Below are 21,824 nucleotides of genomic sequence, written 5' to 3'. Positions count from 1 at the left end.
GGTCTTACTACTGCACCTAGAGTCTTCACCAAGGTGATGGCGGTGGTGGCTGCCCATCTCAGGAGGTGGGATCCCAGTTTTCCCCTACCTGGATGACTGGCTGCTCAAGGCAGTCGTCATCTGCAGGTTACAACCCAGCTGATGTTCAAATTGGGTTTTTCAATAAATTGTAGGGTAAAGTTTTATTTAATGTGATTTTATGTAGCGCAAACTTTACCCGAAGGTGTCGGAGCGCTTTACATAAGAACCAGTTGCCAAACCTAAGGAGTTTGATTTACATGCGTTAAGTAAAAGATACAAACAGGAAAACAATTGAAATGTACTAGATGTCGTCGCACAAAGAAGAGACCGTTGATTCTCGTTATATTTCTATATACATATGGAAAGGATATGAATAGATGTACTGCAAGAGTCACAAAGGAATGTTAGAGTAGAAAGGTCTACTGCATATACTAGTGAATACAGTCATCTCTATATACAGAAAAAATGAGTTATATTTAGAGGGGTCGGAGTAGGACGCAGTGGGTGGATGGATGCATGATGGATGGATGTATGCATGATGCATGGATGTATGGGTGGATGCATGGATGGGTTGTTGGTTGGATGGGTTGGTGGATTGCATAAATTGTTGAGGGATTGGCTGTATATATGCATCCATCCACCCATCCATGCATCTATCCATGCACCCATCCATGCATCCACCAACTCATCCATGCAAGCATTACAACAAGAGCCCGCAGCTCTCCTTCGTCTCTCCTCGCCCCCCCTTCCCTGAGCCCGCAGCTTTCCTTCATCTCTCCTCGTCTCCCTTCCCTGAGCCTGCAGCTCTCCTTCGTCTCTCCTCGCCCCCCCTTCCCTGTGCCCTGCCCTGCTATTGTAAATGACAATGCCATTTATTTATGTTAAAAAAAAAAAAAAAAATGTCAAGAGCAATGCCAATAGCTCTAACTTTAACAAAGGCAAAACCATTGCATTGTAAATGCTTGTTCCCTGATGGGTACTTGGGGGTATCCTGCCACGGCGGATATGGTGCCCCAACAACTTCTGCACCGCCACCTTCCAGCACCGCGTGACCCGGTGTGTTTCCCTCCACCCCTCTGCCTCAAGCACACTTTTGCAGACTGCCTTTCCCTCCCTGCCGAAGCTGTTATCTCCACCATCACGGGAGGCCCGCTGGCTAGACTCCTGGGGTTACAATATGTTTGCCTCTACCAGTGCGGCTTTACGGGCCCTTAACACTTTGTGTTGGCTAGGGCCACCTCTTGTTTGTGGGACTCAGCTGAGACCCTGGGATCCGCTGCTTCACATGAGGATGCTTGGGTTGATTTGCGGCACCATGCGTTGGATGACCGGGAGCTGGCGGCGTTTATTCTTTGCTCTGGTCTGGACATCTTAGGTGCTTGGTCGTGCCATGGCCTTGCCATGGCCTCTTCAGTCACCCTTGGCCCCATGCTTTGCTTCGGGACAGTGTGTTCCCGGAAAATGTTCTGGACGGCTGGTTGATCTTCCCTTCGATGGCACTCTTTTGTTCCATGCCCCGGCAGACTCTGCCATCCGAAGGTTCTTGGCAGGGCTTCGGCTGCCTCCTCCTCTTCTGCCTCCTTTGTCTTCTTGGAGCCTATAGGTTGATCCTCTTCCTCGCCTTGGCCTCGGATGGAGGTTCTGTTGCCTTGTATGGGCGTGGGTGCTTCGGCCTCCCCTTGACTTGCCATTGTTTCGTCTGTTGAGGGTGAACGGGCTTCCTCTCCCTTCTTCATCCACCCCCCCCCCCCCCCCCCCCAATCCCTCCCCCTCTGGGGTCGGTGGTGTTCTGTTTGTAGGAGTTCTCCTTGCCTGGGGGGATGGGGCTCTTCGCCCAGTCCGTTGCACTAGTCCCCGGTGGGACATATCAGTCTACATATGGCAGGGTGGCTGGCTCAGGGCTGTGCTCTGTTCTTTATTTATTTCCCTGCCTTTGGGTACTGAAGTTTCTGGTACTGCTCCTTATGGTAGTCACCGTTCCTTTTTCCAATTTTCTGCTCTTTCGCACACTGGTCACATACTCACACAGTTTTGCGTGATGGCACGGAAAAAGTTCTCAGAAGAAAACTTTTGGACGCGCTGGGGAGAGACTTGTGTGACCTTGTTGATGACACATACGCGGACAATGCCTGGGCGGAGTCAAGTAATGCCGCCACACCCCCCCCCCCTCCCCGGCATTATTCTACGTTAAGGAATCTGCGGTTAGAATTGTCTCTACCAGATACATCATTACCGAAGGTAAGTAACTCGTACGTTAGGCCTAAGGCTGTTTGCCCACACTACCACTAATAGAGCACTTTGGGTTTTACATTGAGCCCTGTAAAGGTTTTAGGAACCCCTGAACTCTGTGCACGGTATAACCACCGAGTGGCATACCATATGCAGAGCCAGCTTCCTACTCGGGCCTTTTTGATCGCAATATTTCAGATTGGAGTCTACACACGAATTAAGTATCCATTACAATCTTAACCATCAAGCGTGAGTAACCTATTCTTGATCAAACCTTGCAGGCTACCCCATCCTGAAAAAAAATTCTATAGTTATCTGGGCACTGTTTAACAATGGTATGTTTTTAAAATGTTCATCTTGAGTTTGCTTTGCTGACTGTATATATATTTTTTTCAGACCTCATGATGTTTTGGCAACTCTGTTGAACAACTTAAAAGTACAAGAGAGACAGAACAGAGTGTGCACCACAGTAGCTATTGCTATTGTAGCGGAAACATGTTCTCCTTTCACTGTCCTTCCTGCCCTTATGAATGAGTACAGGGTTCCTGAGCTCAATGTACAAAACGGTGTTCTGAAGTCTCTCTCCTTCCTTTTTGAATACATTGGTGAAATGGGAAAGGACTACATATATGCTGTAACTCCGTTGCTGGAAGATGCGTTGATGGACAGGTCAGTTTTATTTTTTATGTTCCGAGTTCATGCTCTTAATTTTATGTTATGGTAATTAGTTACATGTCATTTGTTTTCTTTCTTTCCTTTATTTTTATTTTTGGTCCCACACATATAAATGTGACCGGCGTCAGTATTATACCACTCCATCTGTACTGATAATGTTACATTAATAATGTACCCCATTTAATCTCATTTTATTTGTTGAAGTGTTTGAATGGCTAATCCTACAACTAAATACATTTCAGTATTAATTTTACTTTAGCATTACCCAAGTCACTTGTGGTATTGGAATAGTTATTTCATTTTCCAGATTTGTTTAGAGCCTTGATGGCTTAAAAGCTTCATGAATTGGCTTAGATTGCTCATTGTCCATGAACTTAAAGGAATTGAGGAAACATTATTTTGTGTGGAAAATTTGGTCTAGTATGTTGCAACCTGCCTCAGGACCCGATAGGCCATGTGTAGGGGTAACTTACTCAATAAAAATGGAGTTAGTTTTATAGTGCCCTTTCAGTCTGCAGTCGGAGACAGGGAGTCACGTTTTACCTCGTCCTACTCGGGGTGACACAAGTGCTGCACCCTTTGAGGGGACGCCCTAACTTACATGCCTTGGGGGTACCCATGGCACCATGTATCAGGCACTTAGAAGTAAGTTAGCGTATGCCAATTGAGTATAGGCCAATCAAACATATACGTTTATGGGTCTGGGCACTGGCACTGAGGTCGGCTTAGCAGGACTCAGTGCGCACTCAGTCGAAAAACCGGCAGCATCTGTCCAAAACTTTGGGGTTGATGATACAAAGAGGAGTTTCCTTACACACTGGTTTTTCTACGTTACACCAATCGGACTTTTTTCTTAGTTAGGGGACATTAAGACTGTCTCTTAAAATTTGAGAGAAGTCTCATAGGTGCCAGAATGTTTTTATGTGGTCCTTGGTAGATGTATTTTAGTGGAGCTTTAAGTGACAGGTGAACGTTTAACAGTTTTAATCTTTTAACTTAGATGTGTCAAATGCTGAATGTACCTCATTGTGTGTTAAAAGTTTCACCTGCAGGTTGCACAAATCTCTCCAGTGACCAGTCACCTCAGGGCTTTAAATCTTTTATTTGTGCACATTTTGTGCAGTTTTGCTCAGTGTATATCAAAGGCTGATGGTGTGCGACTGAACCAAAAGGAAGTGAACATTGATCAAGCTAATGAGTCTCACCTTCAAGACCTAATGTCTCACCCAATTCTTTATGTTCATGCTGTACAACAAGAGCAAAACCAGAAAAGAGCACACAAGTGAGATAAACATGGAGCATGGGGGTGTGGAGGGGTGGGGGGAGGGAGAAGGGCCCGACGTAGACAGCTCAAAAACTCATGCACTCTTGTGGAGTGCTGAAACAGAAGAAAAAGTAGTTCCCTAAACATGAGCAGTTGAAATACGCAAGTAAAGAGACTGTGCTCTAGGAAAGTATAAACAGAAGATGGGCAAGGCATGCCATAGAATAAGAAGTTAGCAAGTTGCGAGTGACCAAGTTAGCTAGTGGTAGCAATGTGTGGGATTTAAGCACTCTGTAACTTTCTGGTAAAATGACCATAGGTCTTTTGCAACCAGGCAACTTACATTGTCCGGTAGGCTTGACCTATTAAAAAAAAAATGGGGGAACAGGTATTGGCCAGCAAGAACTTGAATAAGACACCACTGCTTTTGGGATTCTGCAACTGAGGTGCCATGGGAAACCGCCATTACAACGCGGTCAAAACCACACATAACCGTCATCACAAAGCCATTACCTCGCATATGCTTTCACCTCGCATGCCTTTGCAACGAATTTCGTAATAAAGGCGTATATATAAATACAAAACCCTTTCCCTCTTCTATCCCGCAACCTACCCTTCACTATCCAAATAACTGAATAACATATCCACCACTCAAATTACTTCATATTTCACCATACTAATTCACCACTAATCCTTTAAGGGTTTCCAGAGTAGCGTGCTTCAACACCCCATCAGGTGTAACAAGCGCCATATTAATACAAACCTTTTTTCCTCTTATATCCTTCTGAATCCAAGTAACTGACTAACCTATCCACAATTTAAAATGTACTTGCATGTTTCACTGTACTAATTCAAAACTAATCCTCTACGGATCCCGGAGTAGCATGCTACTTTCCGAAAAGAGCGATTCAACGCCTTGTCAGGGGAAGTAAGCGCGATACAAATGCAATTGCAACACAATATATGCCTACCGTGCCTCTAATATTACTGAGCCGCTTGAAATAAATCCGATCACGGATCCAGATCGATGCCGGTCCTGCCACCGCGACCTCCCCCAGGCGTCAGATTCGAAGTTGGTGCCACCGGTGCTGATGTGCTAGCCCCATCCTTATCCCTGACTAAACAGAGTCTGAACAATGTCGCTCAGCACAGATTCCAGAGGCGACTGAACCCCTGAACAATTTGAGGAAGTATACGGCTCAGGAGAGAAATGGGAGGGGTCTATGGACCCTTTGGAACACCAGGATGACTCTGAAGAGCAATTGGACTGGTATGGGGAACTTGGAGAAGCTAGTGGACGTGATACTGCTCCAGATAATGGCATGCTCTCCCTACCAACTGTGGCTACAGAGGAGGGGCATCTTATGCCATGGTGGTCAGGAGGCAGCTGAGGTTCTTGAACTGGATATGCCCTCCGTGAAGATGAGGACTAATCCCTTGATTGAAGTGCTTCACCCTATGGCTTCTACCTCCGAACCCCTTAATGAAGCACTAACTGATGTCCTTCTAGGCATGTGGTCAGAGTCTAGCACAGGGGCTCCTGTGGATAGGACAATTACATACTGCTTTCACCGAGCTGCGTACCAACACCACACCACACCCCACCCCAGAAAGTTTGTTGGTGCATGCCTCTACATCACAAGGTGCATTCCCTTCTTGTCCTCCGGATAAGGAATCCAAGAGGCTGGATTAATTTTGGTAAGAAAATGTTTTTTTCCTCCAGACTGGCATTGCAGTCATTGAGTACCGCAGGCTTATTGGGCCAGTTCTTCCACTCCCTTTGGGAGACAGTTGCGCAAGTGCTGCCACAAGTCCTGAAAGAGGCACGAGCTGTGCTCTCTAAGACAGTTAAAGAAAAGAGATGCAGCCAAAAAAAAACATAAGGCGTGGCCTTGATATAACTGATTCACTGGGCAGATCGATTTTCTGACAGTGGCCTTGAGGCATCACCCCTGGTTTAGGACATCTGGCTTCTCGGGCGATGTTCAGGCAAATTTGATGGACATGCCCTTTGATGGAACATGCCTTTTTTCTGGGAAAAGGCCGATTCTGCCCTCGTAAGGTCCAAGAACTCTTGATCTACAGGCAGATCCTTGGGCCACTCTTCTACTTTTCGTAGTCAGTCTCACTTTCACCCCAACGGAAGGGGTTTCCTGCTGCATCAGCCCTATCCTAGCCACCGTCCTGCGCAAGCTTCCAAGCCATGCGGGGGAACGTTGTCGCGATTCATTCTGACCTAGGAATGGAAGCCAGAAGTCATCAGCCACACTGCCTTCGGCGGCCGCTACCTCCAAGCACTCCTGGTCTGACTCTGCAAGACCACACCTCTCCAGTTGGTTGGAGAATCCATCATCTCACCCACTAGAGGTCCATAACATTGGACAAGTGGGTCTTGCAGATCATTCAGCCAAATCAGGAACTGCAGTGTCAGTCTTCCCCCTACTTCGATGACTGGCTGTTGGAGTCCTCGTCCCAGGCTGTCCTCTCCCACCTTCAGACTATGGTGAATCTCTTGAATTCACTGGGGTTCTCTATAAACGTGCCGAAGTCACACCTGACTCATTCTCAGACGCTCCCTTTCATCTTGGCTGTTCTGGACACAGTGAACTTTTAGGCCTATCCTCCCGAGCAGCGAGTTTAGGATATTCAGGTTGACAATATTTCAGCCTCTATCTTGGATTTGGTGGGACTGACTCTGAGGGTGTTATAATAATAATAATAATCCACATTTGTAAAGCGCGAACCATCCCCCGTTAGGGTCTCTAGGTGCTGGGGGCCATCAGAATATTAAGCAATCTATTGCCCAGAGTCACATGGTGCTGGGCTAATCTGCGCCAGCCCTGGGGATCGAACCGTGATCCCCCAGATTCCGGAGTCTGTCATCCTGGCTGTGGCGCCACACCTCATTGCCTCTTTCATCCTGTTGGTAAAGCATGCCAGGTGGTGTATGTGGGCTCTATAGTGGGACCTGAAGCTTCAGTGGGCACAGCATCTGGGAAATCTCATCAATGTGGTCCAGGTCCCGGAAGGAACTGCAAGGGATCTGCAGTGGTGGTTGAAGAACCGCAATTGGGTCAACGGCAGACCCCTCTCTCTTTCCCAACCAAAGCTCACAGTTGTGAGAGATGCGTCCCTTCTGGGATAGGGTGGCCATCTGGGAGAGGTGGAGATCAGGGGACACTGGTCTCAGACGTAGTCTGGGCTCCACATACATTTGTTGGAGCTTCGAGCAATTCGATTGGCATTCAAAGCATTTCTTCCCTTTGTCAAGAGGAAGTTAGTTCAGGTGTTTAAGGACAAAAACACTGCCATGTGGTACTGCAACAAGCAGGGCTGGTGGGGTCATGGATCCTTTGTTGAGGCTCTGCGTCTCTAGGTCTCTGGACATGGCTAAATTATCAGGGCAATACCCGGGTGGTTCAACACCTGGGGTGGTTCAACACCTGGCAGGTTCTCGAAGGAGATAAACATTAAAAGCACAGATCACTAATTGATATTTTCTTCACACACACTTCCCTCACACGTTTCACCTTTCACTATCTGTTATCTTCCGGCTTCTTCTCAGGTATTCATGGGACTTTTGACAGAATAAATAGTAACGTTCACTCTTTTAACCACTTGTGCATGAGATTCGAAACTTTGTGGCTACAATCAAAATCACTCTTGAAGCTGTACAAATGTATATATGAAATGAAGAAATCACATTGAATGTTTTTTTTATAACTGTTTCGCATTTAGAGGCCCCCGAAGAAGGGACAGTAGTCCCTAAATGCATTGGGCTAGTCGCATACCATTGCATTCTTCGATGGATCATCGACTATGAATAATTGTTTTTGTTCCCTGATTGTATTTTGTTTGAAATGTCGTAAAGCGATGACACATGTAAAGAAATGTTATGATGTGAATACAGAATTCTTGTAGACCGGGATATCAACAGGTCTAAGAAATATATATAACTAATGACAAAAGAAAAAGGAGTCTTATGTTTATTACAATGATTATAGATCAAACAGTGGAAAGTATTAGAAATTAATTAAGCTGTGCATCAGGCCAGGTCGGGACAATTTGTCTGACCTTTCATTGGAAGATTCTCTGAAAAGACAAACTCAGCCTCCGATGCCTAGCTGCTCACGAATGAAGTGTCCAGTCGGAGGTGGTGTAAGGTCTTATTCAGCTGTGGGGAGAACATTGGTTAGATTTGTTCGCCTCTGAAGAGAACGCGCAGTGTTGGCAATACTGTGCGCATGTGTTTCCAAGGCTGCTATTGCTCGGCGACGCCTTTTGTTGCGAGTGGAGCTCAGTCCTGCTGTATGTCTTTTCGCCCATACCACTGCTGCCCAGTGTCTGAAGATCAGGAGCGACCGGGCCCAATTCATTCTTGTGGCTCCATACTGGGCGAGGAGAGAATGGTATCCAGATCTTCTGAAGATGAACATCGATCCTCCGATCATGCTACCCCTTCAGGATCATGCTGCCCCTTCGGGAGGATCTTCTGTCGCAGCTGCAAGGTTGTGTTCTTGACCAGAACCTTTTAACTCGTTCCCTCCATGCGTGGAGATTGAGTGGGGCAGTTGATGGCTTTTAACCTTCCTCCTGAAGTACGTAACGTTATGTTCGAGGCATGTGGGCTGCTGAATTAATATCTGTGCATAGATCGCCGCCCAGTGTTGGGTCCGGATGATTGCACATTGTTGACCTGGAAGAGTCTTCGAAGTATCACGAGATAGGTGGCTCCTCCCCATGACTACAGTGCGCATGGGCATCCTCTCCATCCTCAGATTGTTTTTTTCCGCCATTGGGTTCGGATGTACTTTCTCGACTCTTGTTCGGAAACTTTGTATTGACTCGTTCCTAAGGCCAAAAGGCCTTCGAAGCGTCTGTATTGTCTCGTTCGGTGCCTGTCTCTTTTCCAGTTCTTCGAACCGGACGTCGGAGGCTGCTTCTCGCTTTCGATGACAAAGGCCCAGACTACGACGACTATGGATCGGAGCCAGTTTAAACGATGCCCAGTCTGTAATTCGAAATACCCCCACATTGATGTGCACCCAGTGTGCAATAAATGTTTGTCCCCCGAGCACGACCAGGCCAGCTGTATGGCCTGCTCGAAGTTCCGCTCCAAGAAGACGCTTAAACTTCGACGCGCAGCAAGACAGTCCGCGCAAAAGCGGAGCCCGAACCCGTCAACATCTTCGAGGCCGGTGACGAAGAAGGCGCCGAAGAAGAGGTTCCTGAAGAGCAGTCGGAACCAGCGTCGGAGCACGGCTCAAACTTCGAGGTGGACGAGCAGGTTGAAGACTACGTCCACGAAGAAGACGTCGTCGAGGTAGGGGACGACGAAGGGGCCATCGGAACAGTCGATGACGACTCCAGTGATGAGCCAGGCCCAACCGCAGTAGCGGGGCCTATAACTGACATTACGCTCCCTACGGCTCAGGTCGAGGCATCGCCGAGAGGCCTTAGCCAAGATCTTCCTTTACATTCTACAGCCCCGCGCCCAGGCCAGGCTAAGAATACATCGAAGGAGCCATCGGTCGATTCTTCAAAACCGAAACCAACGGAGCCAAAATCGAAACCGAAACCACTTAAAATGGTGGTCGGTTTGACGTCGACACCAGTCAAGTCAAAGACTATCGACAACCCTTCGGCGTCGAAAGGGGCCGGCGCCTCGAAGACTGGAGCGTCGAAGCAGAGCTCGACCGTCAAACACGTCACCTCGACGCAGTCGACGTCGACGCACTAACATGGCGACAAGACCAAAGGCCTCCAGACCAAGGAGGCCGTCGAGCCGAAGTTTTCAGCGCTCAAGCCACTGTTGGGCAAACACCTAGAGTCGAAAACCAAAGCCGACCCGAAACAGCAAGTGTCGTCGACGCCTAAGGCCGGGCCTGCTACATACCGGGAGCTCGAGTCGACGCCATCAAGCAAGCGTCCTACTCGGTCGCCGAAGCAGCTCGAATCTACCACTACGACAAGCTCCAAACAAGTCGGCCACCCTCCGATTAAGTTCGGTCTTCCACCAACGGCTCGAGCAAAGCAGCTCGAGCACCACAGAGGCACCGACCCTTCGAAAACGTCGTCGGCGCCTTCGAAGCCCACCCCTGAAGGGGTTGTGTTCCACGAGCCCTCATACGACAACCAGTCGAAACTCTTCATCGACTCTGAATCGGGCAGGCTAACCATCCATAAGCGGAAGATCGCACCTGAACATCCCTTGGAGGGTTACAAAATTCCTCTTAAACGGAAGAAAGACTCTGCAACCTCATCAGTTCTCTTTGAACATGTTCAGGACTATCAACAACAAATGGCATATTCTCCAGCACAAAGCAAGGAGGACATGGGTGAAGACTACGGTCAAGCGGCCTTCACATATCACGCTGACACTGATCAGGACGAACCTCAACAGTGGTCTGAGGCTGTAGATCACACTGTAGACCCTGATGATCCACAAGCTGCACAGGACATTCAGTCCTACAGCGTCAAAACATCGCCAACTGAGGACACGGCGGCGTTTAACGCTTTGATAGAGAGGGCAGCCCTCAACCATGACGTGAAAATGCACGCAGAACCTGTGGAAGATTTCTTGTTTGACACTTTCTCCACCTCTGAAAGGTCCACTAAGACTTTGCCTATGCTGAAAGGGGTCCTCAAGCATGCTGCGGACATTTTCAAAGAACCCACAAAAGCAAGGGTTATCAACCCATGGATTGAAAAAAAAATATAGGCCTGCTCCAGTGGACCCTACCTACATCAAAGGCCAGCTCCCATTGGACTCCCTTGTAGTGGCCAATGCCCGCAAGAGGGCTAACTCACAAACTAGTGGTGACGCTCCTCCTCCGGACAAAGAGTCAAAGATCTTGGAGGCGTCAGGAAAGCGAGTGGCAGCACAGGCTGCTAATATTTGGAGGTTTTCAAATACACAGGCCCTGTTGGCTAGATATGACAGGGCTCACTACGACACACTAGAACAGCTGTTGCAACACCTGCCTGATGTTTACAAGGAGTGAGCAGAAATGATTATACAGGAAGGGAAGTTGGTTTCGAATGCATCCATCAAATGCGCACTGGATGCAGCAGACACGGCAGCTAGGGCCATCAACACTAGTGTAATGCTAAGACGTCACGCATGGCTCCGCATCTCTGGCTTCAAACCCGAGATTCAAACAACTCGGCTCAACCAGCCGATTAACCCAGACTTCCTTTTTGGTCCCGAGGTAGACACAACACTCGAAAAAATAAAAAAGGACACAGACAGCGAAATCCATGGGGGCTCTGCAATCTCAGCAGTTTCGGGGCAGTTCCTTTTGTCGCTCTGGTAATAGGGGAGCCTCTAGAGGACAGGCTTTACAGCAGGCCCTTGCACCAAAGGGAACACGCAATCCACCTATACAAAGAATACCAGGAGTGGATACCGTGGGAACAGCGCCAAAGGCAGAGGACGTGGCAATAACAACTCCAGATCCTCCGCTCCCAACAAACAGTGACGCCTTGTCACTGCCCCCCGACCATCTAACACCTGTCGGGGGAAGACTCCAGCAGTTCCTGCCAGTCTGGGAAGGCATTACCACAGACAGGTGGGTGAGACAACTTATCCGATACGGCTATTGTCTAGAGCTAACCTCCACCCCCCCCCCCCCATACCTCCAAGGCACCGTCCTATGTCCGCAGAGCACATGCACTTATTGCAGCAAGAAGTACTCTCCATGCTGCAAAAAGGAGCAATAGAGCTCGTGCCTGCAGAAGAACGAGGTACAGGGGTGTACTCTCTGTACTTCTTAATCCCAAAAAAGACGGATCCCTGCAGCCCATTCTAGACCTCAGACCCCTCAACCAATACATACTTTCAGAACACTTTCATATGTTAACCTTACAGCAGGTCCTGCCGTTGCTCATTCAGGGCGACTTCCTAGCGACCCTGGACCTCAAGGATGCATATTTCCAAATTTCCATTCACCCAATATCTCAGGTTCACCATCAACAATCAGCATTACCAATTCAAGGTCCTGCCTTTCGGGGTCACCACTGCTCACCAAGTGCTTAGCGACTGTGGCTGCACACCTTCGAAGACAACACATTCACGTCTATCCCTACCTGGACGACTGGCTCGTTCAAGCCAAGTCAGCCCAGCAGTGTGCCAGCCACATGTCGCGCACAATTCACCTCCTTCACAGTCTAGGGTTCTCACTCAACTACACAAAGTCACACCTGCAGCCCGCCCATGTGCAACAGTACCTAGGGGGCAACATTGAACACTCTGACGGCAACAGCGCAGCCGAACTCTGCCAGGGTCAACAACATGCAGCAGCTCATTCGGAGGTTCAGGCCTCAACAATCGCTCCCAGCGCAAGTGTTCATGCAGCTCATAGGTATGATGGCATCCTGCATATTCCTAGTCCCGCACGCGAGGCTGCACATGCATCCCCTTCAAGAATGCTTAGCACGACAGTGGAACCAGGCTCATGGGCATCTAAAAGACCTAGTGTTGGTGACCGGTCGTGCATACAACTCTACATTGGTGGAATCCACAAAACCTTTGCAGGGGATGACCGTTCCAAGAGCCTGTCCCACAGATAGTGCTAACGACGGACGCATCTCTCCAGGGTTGGGGAGCGCATGTCCTCCATTACACGGTGCAGAGACTATAAACAACACAACAGCAGAAGATGCATATCAACCTGTTAGAGCTGATGGCAATCTTCATGGCACTGAAAGCGTTCAAGTTACACCTGTGCAACAAGGTCGTGTTGATCCAGACAGACAACAGGACTGCCATGTATTACATCCAGAAACAGGGAGGCACACACTCCCCACAGCTATCTCACCTAGCCCAGAGCATGTGGAAGTGGGCCATTCAGAGGAACATCTTCCTCATGGCGGAGCATCTCCCGGGCGTAGACAACCAGATGGCGGACTTGCTCAGCAGGCACAGTCACCAGATGCACGAGTGGGAAATCCACCTCTCGGTACTCCAGCCATTCTTCCAGCAGTGGGGTCTTCCAGAGATCGACCTCTTTGCCACAAAAGAGAACGCAAAATGCCAAAGCTTCGCCGCCAGGTTCCCACACCCGCAGTCTCAGGGCAATGCGATATGGATGAACTGGTCAGGCAGATTTGCGTACGCTTTTCCCCCAGCCCCACTCATACAGCTGGTGGCGTGCAAACTGAGACAACACTCCATGACGCTAATCCTGGTTGCTCCAACATGGGCACGGCAGGCTTGGTACACCACGTTCCTGGAACTTTCAGTGGTGCCTCACCAACGGCTGCGCCTCACTCCCAGCCTCCTCACTCAAAGCCATGGAGACATTCAGCACCCAGATCCGCAACAGTTGAGCCTAGTGATTTGGCTCCTGAGGTCATAGAGTTTGGCTACCTCAACTTGCCCCCTGAGTGTATGAACATCATCAAAGAGGCAAGGCGGCCTACAACTAGGGCGTGCTATGCAGCCAAATGGAAGCGTTTTGTCATATACTGTTCCAACAATGACATTAACCCGCTAGATGCGTCCACGCAGAACATCATATGTTACCTGCTGCATCTGTACCAATGCAATCTAGCGTATAGTTCCATCAGGATACATTTGGCTGCTATGGCCGCTTATCTTCAAAACAGGCAGCACCTTTCACTTTTCAGAGTGCCTGCCATCAAAGCCTTTTTGGAAGGCCTTAAGAGTGATCCCTCCCAGACACCCTCCTTCGTCGGTCTGGAATCTAAATATCGTTCTCACCAGGCTCATGGGGCCCCCCCTTTGAGCCTCTCCATTCTTGTGAGATACAGTTTCTTACATGGAAAGTAGCTTTTCTAATAGCCATCACATCGCTACGAAGAGTCAGTGAGCTTCAAGCCCTGACAATTTAAGAGCCCTACCTACAAATTCAAGCTAACAGGGTAGTGCTGCGCACCAACCCCAAGTTCATGCCGAAGGTCATCTCGCAGTTCCACATTAATCAAAACATAGAACTGCCGGTTTTCTTTCCAAACCCAGATTCAGTAGCAGACAGAGCACTGCACACCTTAGATGTCAAAAGAGCTCTCCTGTATTACATCGACAGGACAAAAGACTTTAGAAAAACTAAACAACTGTTTGTTGCCTTCTCTCCACAACACAAAGACGACCCTATTTCCAAATCCGGTATAGCCAGATGGATTGTTAAATGCATACAAATCTGTTATCAAAAGGCTAAAGGCACTTTAACAGTTCCCCAAGAGCGCATTCCACACGCAAGCTAGGGGCATCCATGGCTTTCCTAGGTAACATTCCTCTAGAGGATATATGTAGAGCAGCCACATGGACCACCATACATACATTTACCAAACACTACTGCGTAGATGTACACTCCAAACAGCAAGCTGCTGTAGGACAGGCTGTTCTCAGAACTCTTTCTGACCGCTGCAGCTGGCACGGGCAACCGCTGATAAGGAGGTAACTGCTATTTATTCTATGCACAGATATGATTTCAGCAGCCCACATTCCTCGAACGGAATATGCTACTTACCAGTATGCATCTGTTCTTGGCTTGTAGGGCTGCTGACATTCATATCGCCCACCCTCCTCCCCGGTATCTCTCGCAGCTGTAGCACTCAGAATCATTCTCAGGCATGGTCATCACTTACTGTATTACACTCCATCTCTGCCACAATGGCGAAAAACAATCTGAGGATGGAGAGGATGCCCATGCGCACTGTAGTCCAGGGGAGGAGCCACCTATCTCGTGATACTTCGAAGACTCTTCCAGGACAACAATGTGCAATCATCCGGACCCAACACTAGGCGGCGATCTATGCACAGATATGAATGTCAGCAGCCCTACATGCCAAGAACAGATGCATACTGGTAAGTAGCATATTCCTTTGGAGACCAGGTGGCCCGCCACTAAGACTGTATACGCCTGCCATTGGCAGAAATTTGTATTATACTGTACAGAAAGGTCTATTGACCCTCTTTCTGGTTCTCTTTCTACTTCTCTTTTACTCATTATAACCCTTGGTAAACAAGGCTCTGTGTTGGGAATTCTCAAATATTCTTTCTGCTCTGTCTGCTTTTTTGTGACTGCCAGACCAGCCCTCTCTTTAGGTATCCAATTGTACATAGGTTTTGCAGCGTGAATCTTTCTGGAATTACTATGCTGTGCATTATTCCGCCATCTAGTGGTTGGGACCGGAATTGTAGTATTTCTGTTTTGTTTTTTGTTATTGGTGGGAGTTGACGACTTAGTACCATTTGGTGTCCTGTGACGTTGATGGGCTTCCTCCAGAAGCTCCCAACTTTGGTTGCCATTTTCAGATAATTTTTTATGCTGTTGGGTCTGGATCTTTACGGAGAAGCTCCCAAGATTAGAGAGAAGAATCGAAGAAAAACGGTAAGGAAGTTCTTTCGACTGCCCGGAGCAACAGGAGATCAACGAGGAGTCAAAAATTGAGATCGACGATCGAAGAATGCGCATGCAGGGGACTCCCTGGACACGGTAATGGACAAGACACCATTCAAATTTTGCCAAAAATGCCACCACGTACGCACAGAAGGATCATCCAGTCTGTGCTCTGTGCCTGCCACTGAATCATCAGAGCGCCGACTGCAACGCCTGTGCGGTCTTCCCCCTGAAGACTGAGACTGAGAGAAAGAGAGCGACGTGCCAATCACAGGATGCAGGGCCAAGGACAACCTCCTTCTTTGTGAGACCTGGACCTCTCCCGCAAAGAGGAAGCTAATGTCGCCGACGGACCAGAGGGCGATGAGGAAAGATATTTTGGTTGTGGACATCAAAAAGACGTTTTAAAGAGGTAAGGAAGTAGTCTGCCCTGAAAAAAACCTGAAGTATCCCAAAAGGCTGGCTGGAAACTAAGGGTGCCCCGGCGCCAAACATTTCGGCGACCGCACCCAAGCCAAAGCACACAGTAGGATCCTTCGATAAGGACACCGAAACGGCAAAGGTCCTCGAAAGGGCGAAGACGTCGAAAGACTATCGACAAATGGACACTTTGCGCCCAAAAAAGACACAAGCAACCCGCGACGACCATTTCGCCGAAAAAACAAAAGGCAGATTATCTTGACCCCGAAACACATATGGCTGAAATAGAAAGGAAGAGAAAAAGGCTCGAAGCCGAAATGGCAAATATACTTCAACGAAAAAGAGACTTTTACGAAAGCTTGAAGCATTTCAAGATTCTGCAAAAACAAAGGATACAACAGGGGAGACAAGTCGTCTAGGACATAATTCCACGACAACCCCATTGCTAGTCGAGGAGGAACAACAAGAATCCTTCTTCTTCGGGGACAACATCGACGCAGATGACCAACCCTATGCGGAATCAGCGATCTCAGAGAATCAAGACCTCCAATGGCAAGATCTCTATGCCGAATCACCGGAGGAGTCTGTGGAGACGTATCCTTCCAGGCCTTCACCTCCAGATGACATTGGCATGTATAATCAAGTGGTAATCAAGGCAGCAGACACCTACGGGGGGTGCCTCTGTAGGAGGAAAAACCACAGTCCTGCTTTTTTTATTTGATACACTAATGCCTACTCAATCGAGAAACTAATTACTCCTGATGCTACCAAGCGTACTAGATCAGGAAAAGGAGGCATTCAAGAAGCCAGCTACATGCAAAGCTATAACTCCAAGAAAAAAGAAGTACAAACACTCTTCTAAAGACCCCTTATACATCAGGGTATCAGTGCCGGCGGACTCCGTTATTGCATCAACGGCAAGGAAAAGAGCTAGTGTCCCAGCTACAGTAGGTCCAGCTCCAGACAGAGAAAGCAAAAGGATGGACCTGGTAGGAAGAAAGGTGGAGAGGAGTGCAGCCAATCAATGGTTCATAGCCAATTCAAAGGCACTATTGAACCGACCCGCATACCAACATTGGGAAGAGGTAGGACAGCTGCTGAAACACCTTCCTGAACAATTCCAAAAGCGAGCTACCCACCTGGCAGAGGAAGGGAAGAACATCGCAAATACTTGCTTAAAATCTGCCTTAGACGCTGCCAAAACCTCCAGCAGACAAATGATGATTGGAATCACAGAAACAAGAAATGCATGGCTTCAAATTTCTGGATTCAAGCCTGAAGCTCAAAGCCACATCAACTCACCATTAAATGGGAAGCAATTGTTTGAGAGTGTGGTGGATGAGAAACTCAATCAACTGAAAAAAAACCAATGAAACTGCGAGGTCCATGGGGGCGCTCCAGTTCAGGGGCCTACGAAGAGTAACACCATCAAGGAGACCAGCATGTAGAGGTACACGACCAACAACTACCTCTCATCAGGGTTCCCAGCAAACATACCAAACAGGAAACCAGTGTACAGAGCAGGGACAGCTGCAAAACTGGCAGTAACAGGGCAGAGCATCCTTTTGCGGGCACTCTGTGGCAGAGGACAGCCACAAAGAGGACAACAAACCTCAACAAAGTGACTTCAAGCACCAGATGTACTCACCAACTTGAGGGTACACATACACAACTTTACAGATCTTCCAATATACCACCCCAGTAGGAGGCAGACTGCATTTTTACCATCAAAAATGGAGGGAAATAACTAGACCAGTGGATTTTAAACCTAATACAGTACGGAAAATGCATAGAGCTAAGCAAACAGCCTCCAGACAAAGCACCAAAGAGGAGACATTCCAAAGAAGAACTATCTCACCTACTCTAAGAGGTGCTAGATTTAAAGGAAAAACATGCAGTAGAGAACGTACAGCACAGAGAAAAGAACTAAGTAGTATACTCAACATACTACCTAATTCCAAAAGTGGACGAAACATTAAGGCCAATATTAGACTCATAGGTTTCAAAACAAATTCATAAAGACTCAAAAATTCAAAATTACTACTCTACAGGAAGTGCTACATCTGGTACAAACAGGAGATTACATGGCAACATTGGAATTAAAACGATGCGTACCTGCACATGCAATGAACAAAAAAAAGACAAGATTATTCCGATTTGTCGTAGACAACAAACACTACCAATGCAAAGTTCTAGCTTTCGTCCTAAAATCAGCACCAAAGGTGTTCACAAAGTGCATGCCAGCAGTAGCCGCGCATCTCATAAGACGAGGAATCCATGTTTACCCCTACTTAGATGACTGATTAGTAAGGGCAAACTGTAGTAATGTGTAATACCTAAGCTCTAGGCTTAGAATGTAAAGCGGTCACTGGAGCAGGAGCAGAGTGTTCTCTCTCTATGCATTCTTTCTGGGTCAGTTGCTCCATTGCCCCTTCATGTATAGATGTCACTTGATGAATAAATCCACTACGTCGACCACTAACTTGGCAGTTTCATCATTACAAAACTGACGACGATTTGAATCTTTTAGATGGTCCTGCGCTCATTGGATTTCAGTTTCACCAAAGAAGGGGCCAGGGAACAATCAGTTAATGACTTCAGTTCCTCTGAAGAAACTCTTGTTCACAAGTAAGTTAATAATCAAGGTGAGAGACATTCAATTTCATCTTCTACCTTCACGCCGTTTTCCGACAAGGATTTTTACTTACTTCTATTATTAACGTTCTATCTGCGTTGCGCTTGTTACCTAGCAACCTCTGGCTTTGAATACCGCATGTGTGTTCAGCGCGAGCATGAAAAGGCTTTACGTTTTCAACAAAGCGCGAGCACTACGAAGCTTCAGCACTAGCAAAATACAAACCGCATTAGATCCAGGTGACAAGTCTCGCTTTTCTACACAGTCTGCTTCATTCATCGGCTGTCTCTATCTATGTACGCTGACCTTAGCTCGAGAGCTTTTCAATCTTGACAACCATTCTACTTGAAACCGAGCGCCCCAACTCGAATTGTCAATCCTTGTTCTCTCACGCTTATATTCTCAGTACAAGTGCTTGTTTTCACAAGTCTAGCACGCAAGTACCGGCTCTAAGCAGAGTTTACTTACCGGGTACTTTCTCCTCTGAATCCTCAAGACGTTCAGCTCGATGTTGTGCTTGAAGATCCTAGAGACTCCAAAGTGTCTTTCCTGTCACACTGCCTATATTTGTGTCTCATGGATTCTACTATTTCACTGTGAAGACTACAGAGTTTCCAGTCTTAGTGTTCTAGCTATACTGCCCCAGGTGGTAATTTTTAACGTTGCAAGTTCTACACTACTGTGATGTGCACACATTCCTTTTATTAAATACAAACCAGCATTTATTTTATTAAATACAAACCAGTGCTTCAGATTTGCACACCGACTTCTGTGATATGCACACACCCTCCATAATAAAAGCAAATCTATATTACATCGATTTGCACGCTTTATTCACGCTCAATTGCACATTTCACAGCGATTTGCACACTTTGTTCATGCTCTACTCTTCGTGTACGCCTTGAATTTCATCTGTTTCCAGAAAAATGTCATTATCAATATGCAGAGCATTTCTCTACCTGCACCATTTTTGCAAGACCCTGGCAAACCTCTTTTAGGATGGAAATTGTGGATTCGCATTTTTTAAAGCTTAGCTAGTTGCATCAATCGCCACTAAATTCAAACCTGACAGAAAAAAAGGTTTAATGTATCTTGTTGTTGAGGGTCCGAACATATTTGACCATCTCAAAAAAATACAAGAACTACTACTTACTTGCAAAAATCCCTCTTTAGACAAAGCAATTGACATAGCTAGGAGCATTGAGGGCTCGTGTCAAGATGTGAAATTACTAGAATCTCTCAACAAAACAACTATTTCAGGAGCAATTGTTAAACCCATTCCTGTTGTGGACAACAACACAAAATACAATTCCTGTTAAATCTAATTTTCAATCATTTGCTTCACGAAAAGTAATTTGCTTCAGATGTGGGTCACCTAACCATGTTTCCTCCTTCAGATATGGTCAATAATGTAAGAAATGGGTCATTTCCTAAAAGTATGTAGAGGAGGCAAGTTTAATAACCCTGTTCGCTGTTTGGTCAGTGAAAATTATGAGTTTGGAGTTGACAATAGTGATTGTCCTAATGAACTGTTTTTAGGTGTCAGATGCATTAAAGATTTCAGTTCTTCTTTAGTTGCAGATCCTGAGATTGAGGTTTGGATTAATGGAGTTTCTATCAAACTTCTAGCTGATACCGGAGCTCGTATCACAATTATAAATTATCCGAAATATGCACAATCATGGAGTACCAATTCTTTGCTGCCTCCTGATGTTACTACAGTGGCCTTTGAGTGTAGCAGAGTAGACTTTCTTGGTTACTTTTTAGCTTGTATCAAATTTCTTGAACCTTCCATCAATGGGAAAGTCTACGTTGCTTGTAAAGGTATTAATGTCTTGGGTATTGTTCACTAAGCTGAGTTCAATTTAACTATCAGACCTGGCTCCTGTAATCCTGTAACCATTGAAAAGATCAGTCCTGAGAATGTCAACACTTCCATCAATAATTTACAAAATGTTAAATGTCTTCAATTCTGATGATTGGGGAAAGGAAATTCCATAGGGTTTTCCAAGACAAGTTAGAAAAAATGTCAGAATTCTTTCTCCAATAAACGTTAAGCAACCAGTCAAACCAGTAAAGCAGAAGTTAAGCAACATACTTTTGAGCGTTAGAAAAGAACTATCTGACATGCATACTGACATGTGTGACCAAGGCATTATCGAGAAGGTTGAGGGCACCTTATGGGTTGTCTCCCATAGTTCCTGCCAAGAAAAAGACCAGTGAACTTTTAAAGGGTTTGCTAACTTAACTGAGTTTCAGACCTCTCTTAAAGAAAAATGCAGAGTTCATTTTGTCAGACTCTTGTGAACTCTCCTTCAAAGTTATCAAAAAGAAGATAGTAGTTCTGTGCTCACAAAAAGGTTGTAGAGCAGGGACATTAACAGTCATTACAGTTGATGCTTGTGAGTATGGCCTGGGTGCTGTTCTGGTTAGTTGAAATGGGGAGTGCCTTTACTGTTGGATTTGCCTCCGGGACTTTAAGACCTGCTGAACGCAAGTATTCAGTAATTGAAAGAGCTCTTAGCCTGTGTGTGGAGAAATTAAAAGCGTGTGTGTGGGGCAGACCTTTCATTCTGAAAACTGATCACTGTCCGTTAGTGAACATCTTATCCGGTAAAAAACATACCACAGCTGGAATCTTAAGGCTTGCAGCAAAATTATTAGAATTTTTTTTCTCTGTTGAATATATTCCTGGTGGGAAAAACTCTTGTGCGCATTGTTTATCTAGACTTCCTATTGAATCCTGAGTGGGTAACAGAAATTGAAGTGTTTCATTGCTTACATCTGTGATGCCACATTCTGTGAGAATGATTGAATTGCAGCTCTTGAAACTGATTGCGCTCCAAGTGAAGTGAATAAGTTAGTGAAATCTGTTTGGCTCAAAGAAACTCAATTGCAAAATGAAATGCAAATGAATATTTTTGTTACATGAAATTGTATTTGGTTTTTCGTTTGAAAGATTGGCGAGAGCCCTACAATGACCTTTAGGAGAAAATGACCTAAGATCACAATTTCAACATTTTGACCAAAATCCAAATCTTTTCCAACATGCAGGGGGTAAAAACTCAGTGCAGACAGTGATAAATCTCTGGACGTGTGTACATGTTAAAATATCATAAGGCTCATTTGCCATCTTATACAGGATCAGCCAAACGGTATACATTAGAAAACAAGGCACCATTCAGGGGGAGCTAGATTACTCGATATGACGCCC

At 46.5% G+C, this 21,824-nt stretch overlaps 1 protein-coding gene across 1 annotated transcript in view; it reads left to right on the top strand.

The window, feature by feature from the left end:
* SF3B1 (splicing factor 3b subunit 1) overlaps window positions 1-21,824 on the top strand; it is a 322,360-nt gene that overhangs the window by 240,795 nt on the left and 59,741 nt on the right. Inside the window, exon 23 of the mRNA XM_086955420.1 lies at window positions 2,647-2,919. Coding sequence (XP_086811546.1) covers window positions 2,647-2,919 — 273 coding nt within the window. The remainder of the gene's footprint in view (window positions 1-2,646; window positions 2,920-21,824) is intronic.

This window comes from Lissotriton vulgaris, chromosome 2_1, assembly GCF_964263255.1.
Source record: "Lissotriton vulgaris chromosome 2_1, aLisVul1.2, whole genome shotgun sequence".
NCBI lineage: Eukaryota > Metazoa > Chordata > Amphibia > Caudata > Salamandridae > Lissotriton > Lissotriton vulgaris.
Note: the sequence above shows the minus strand (reverse complement) of the source record. Positions and strands in the feature narration are given on the sequence as shown.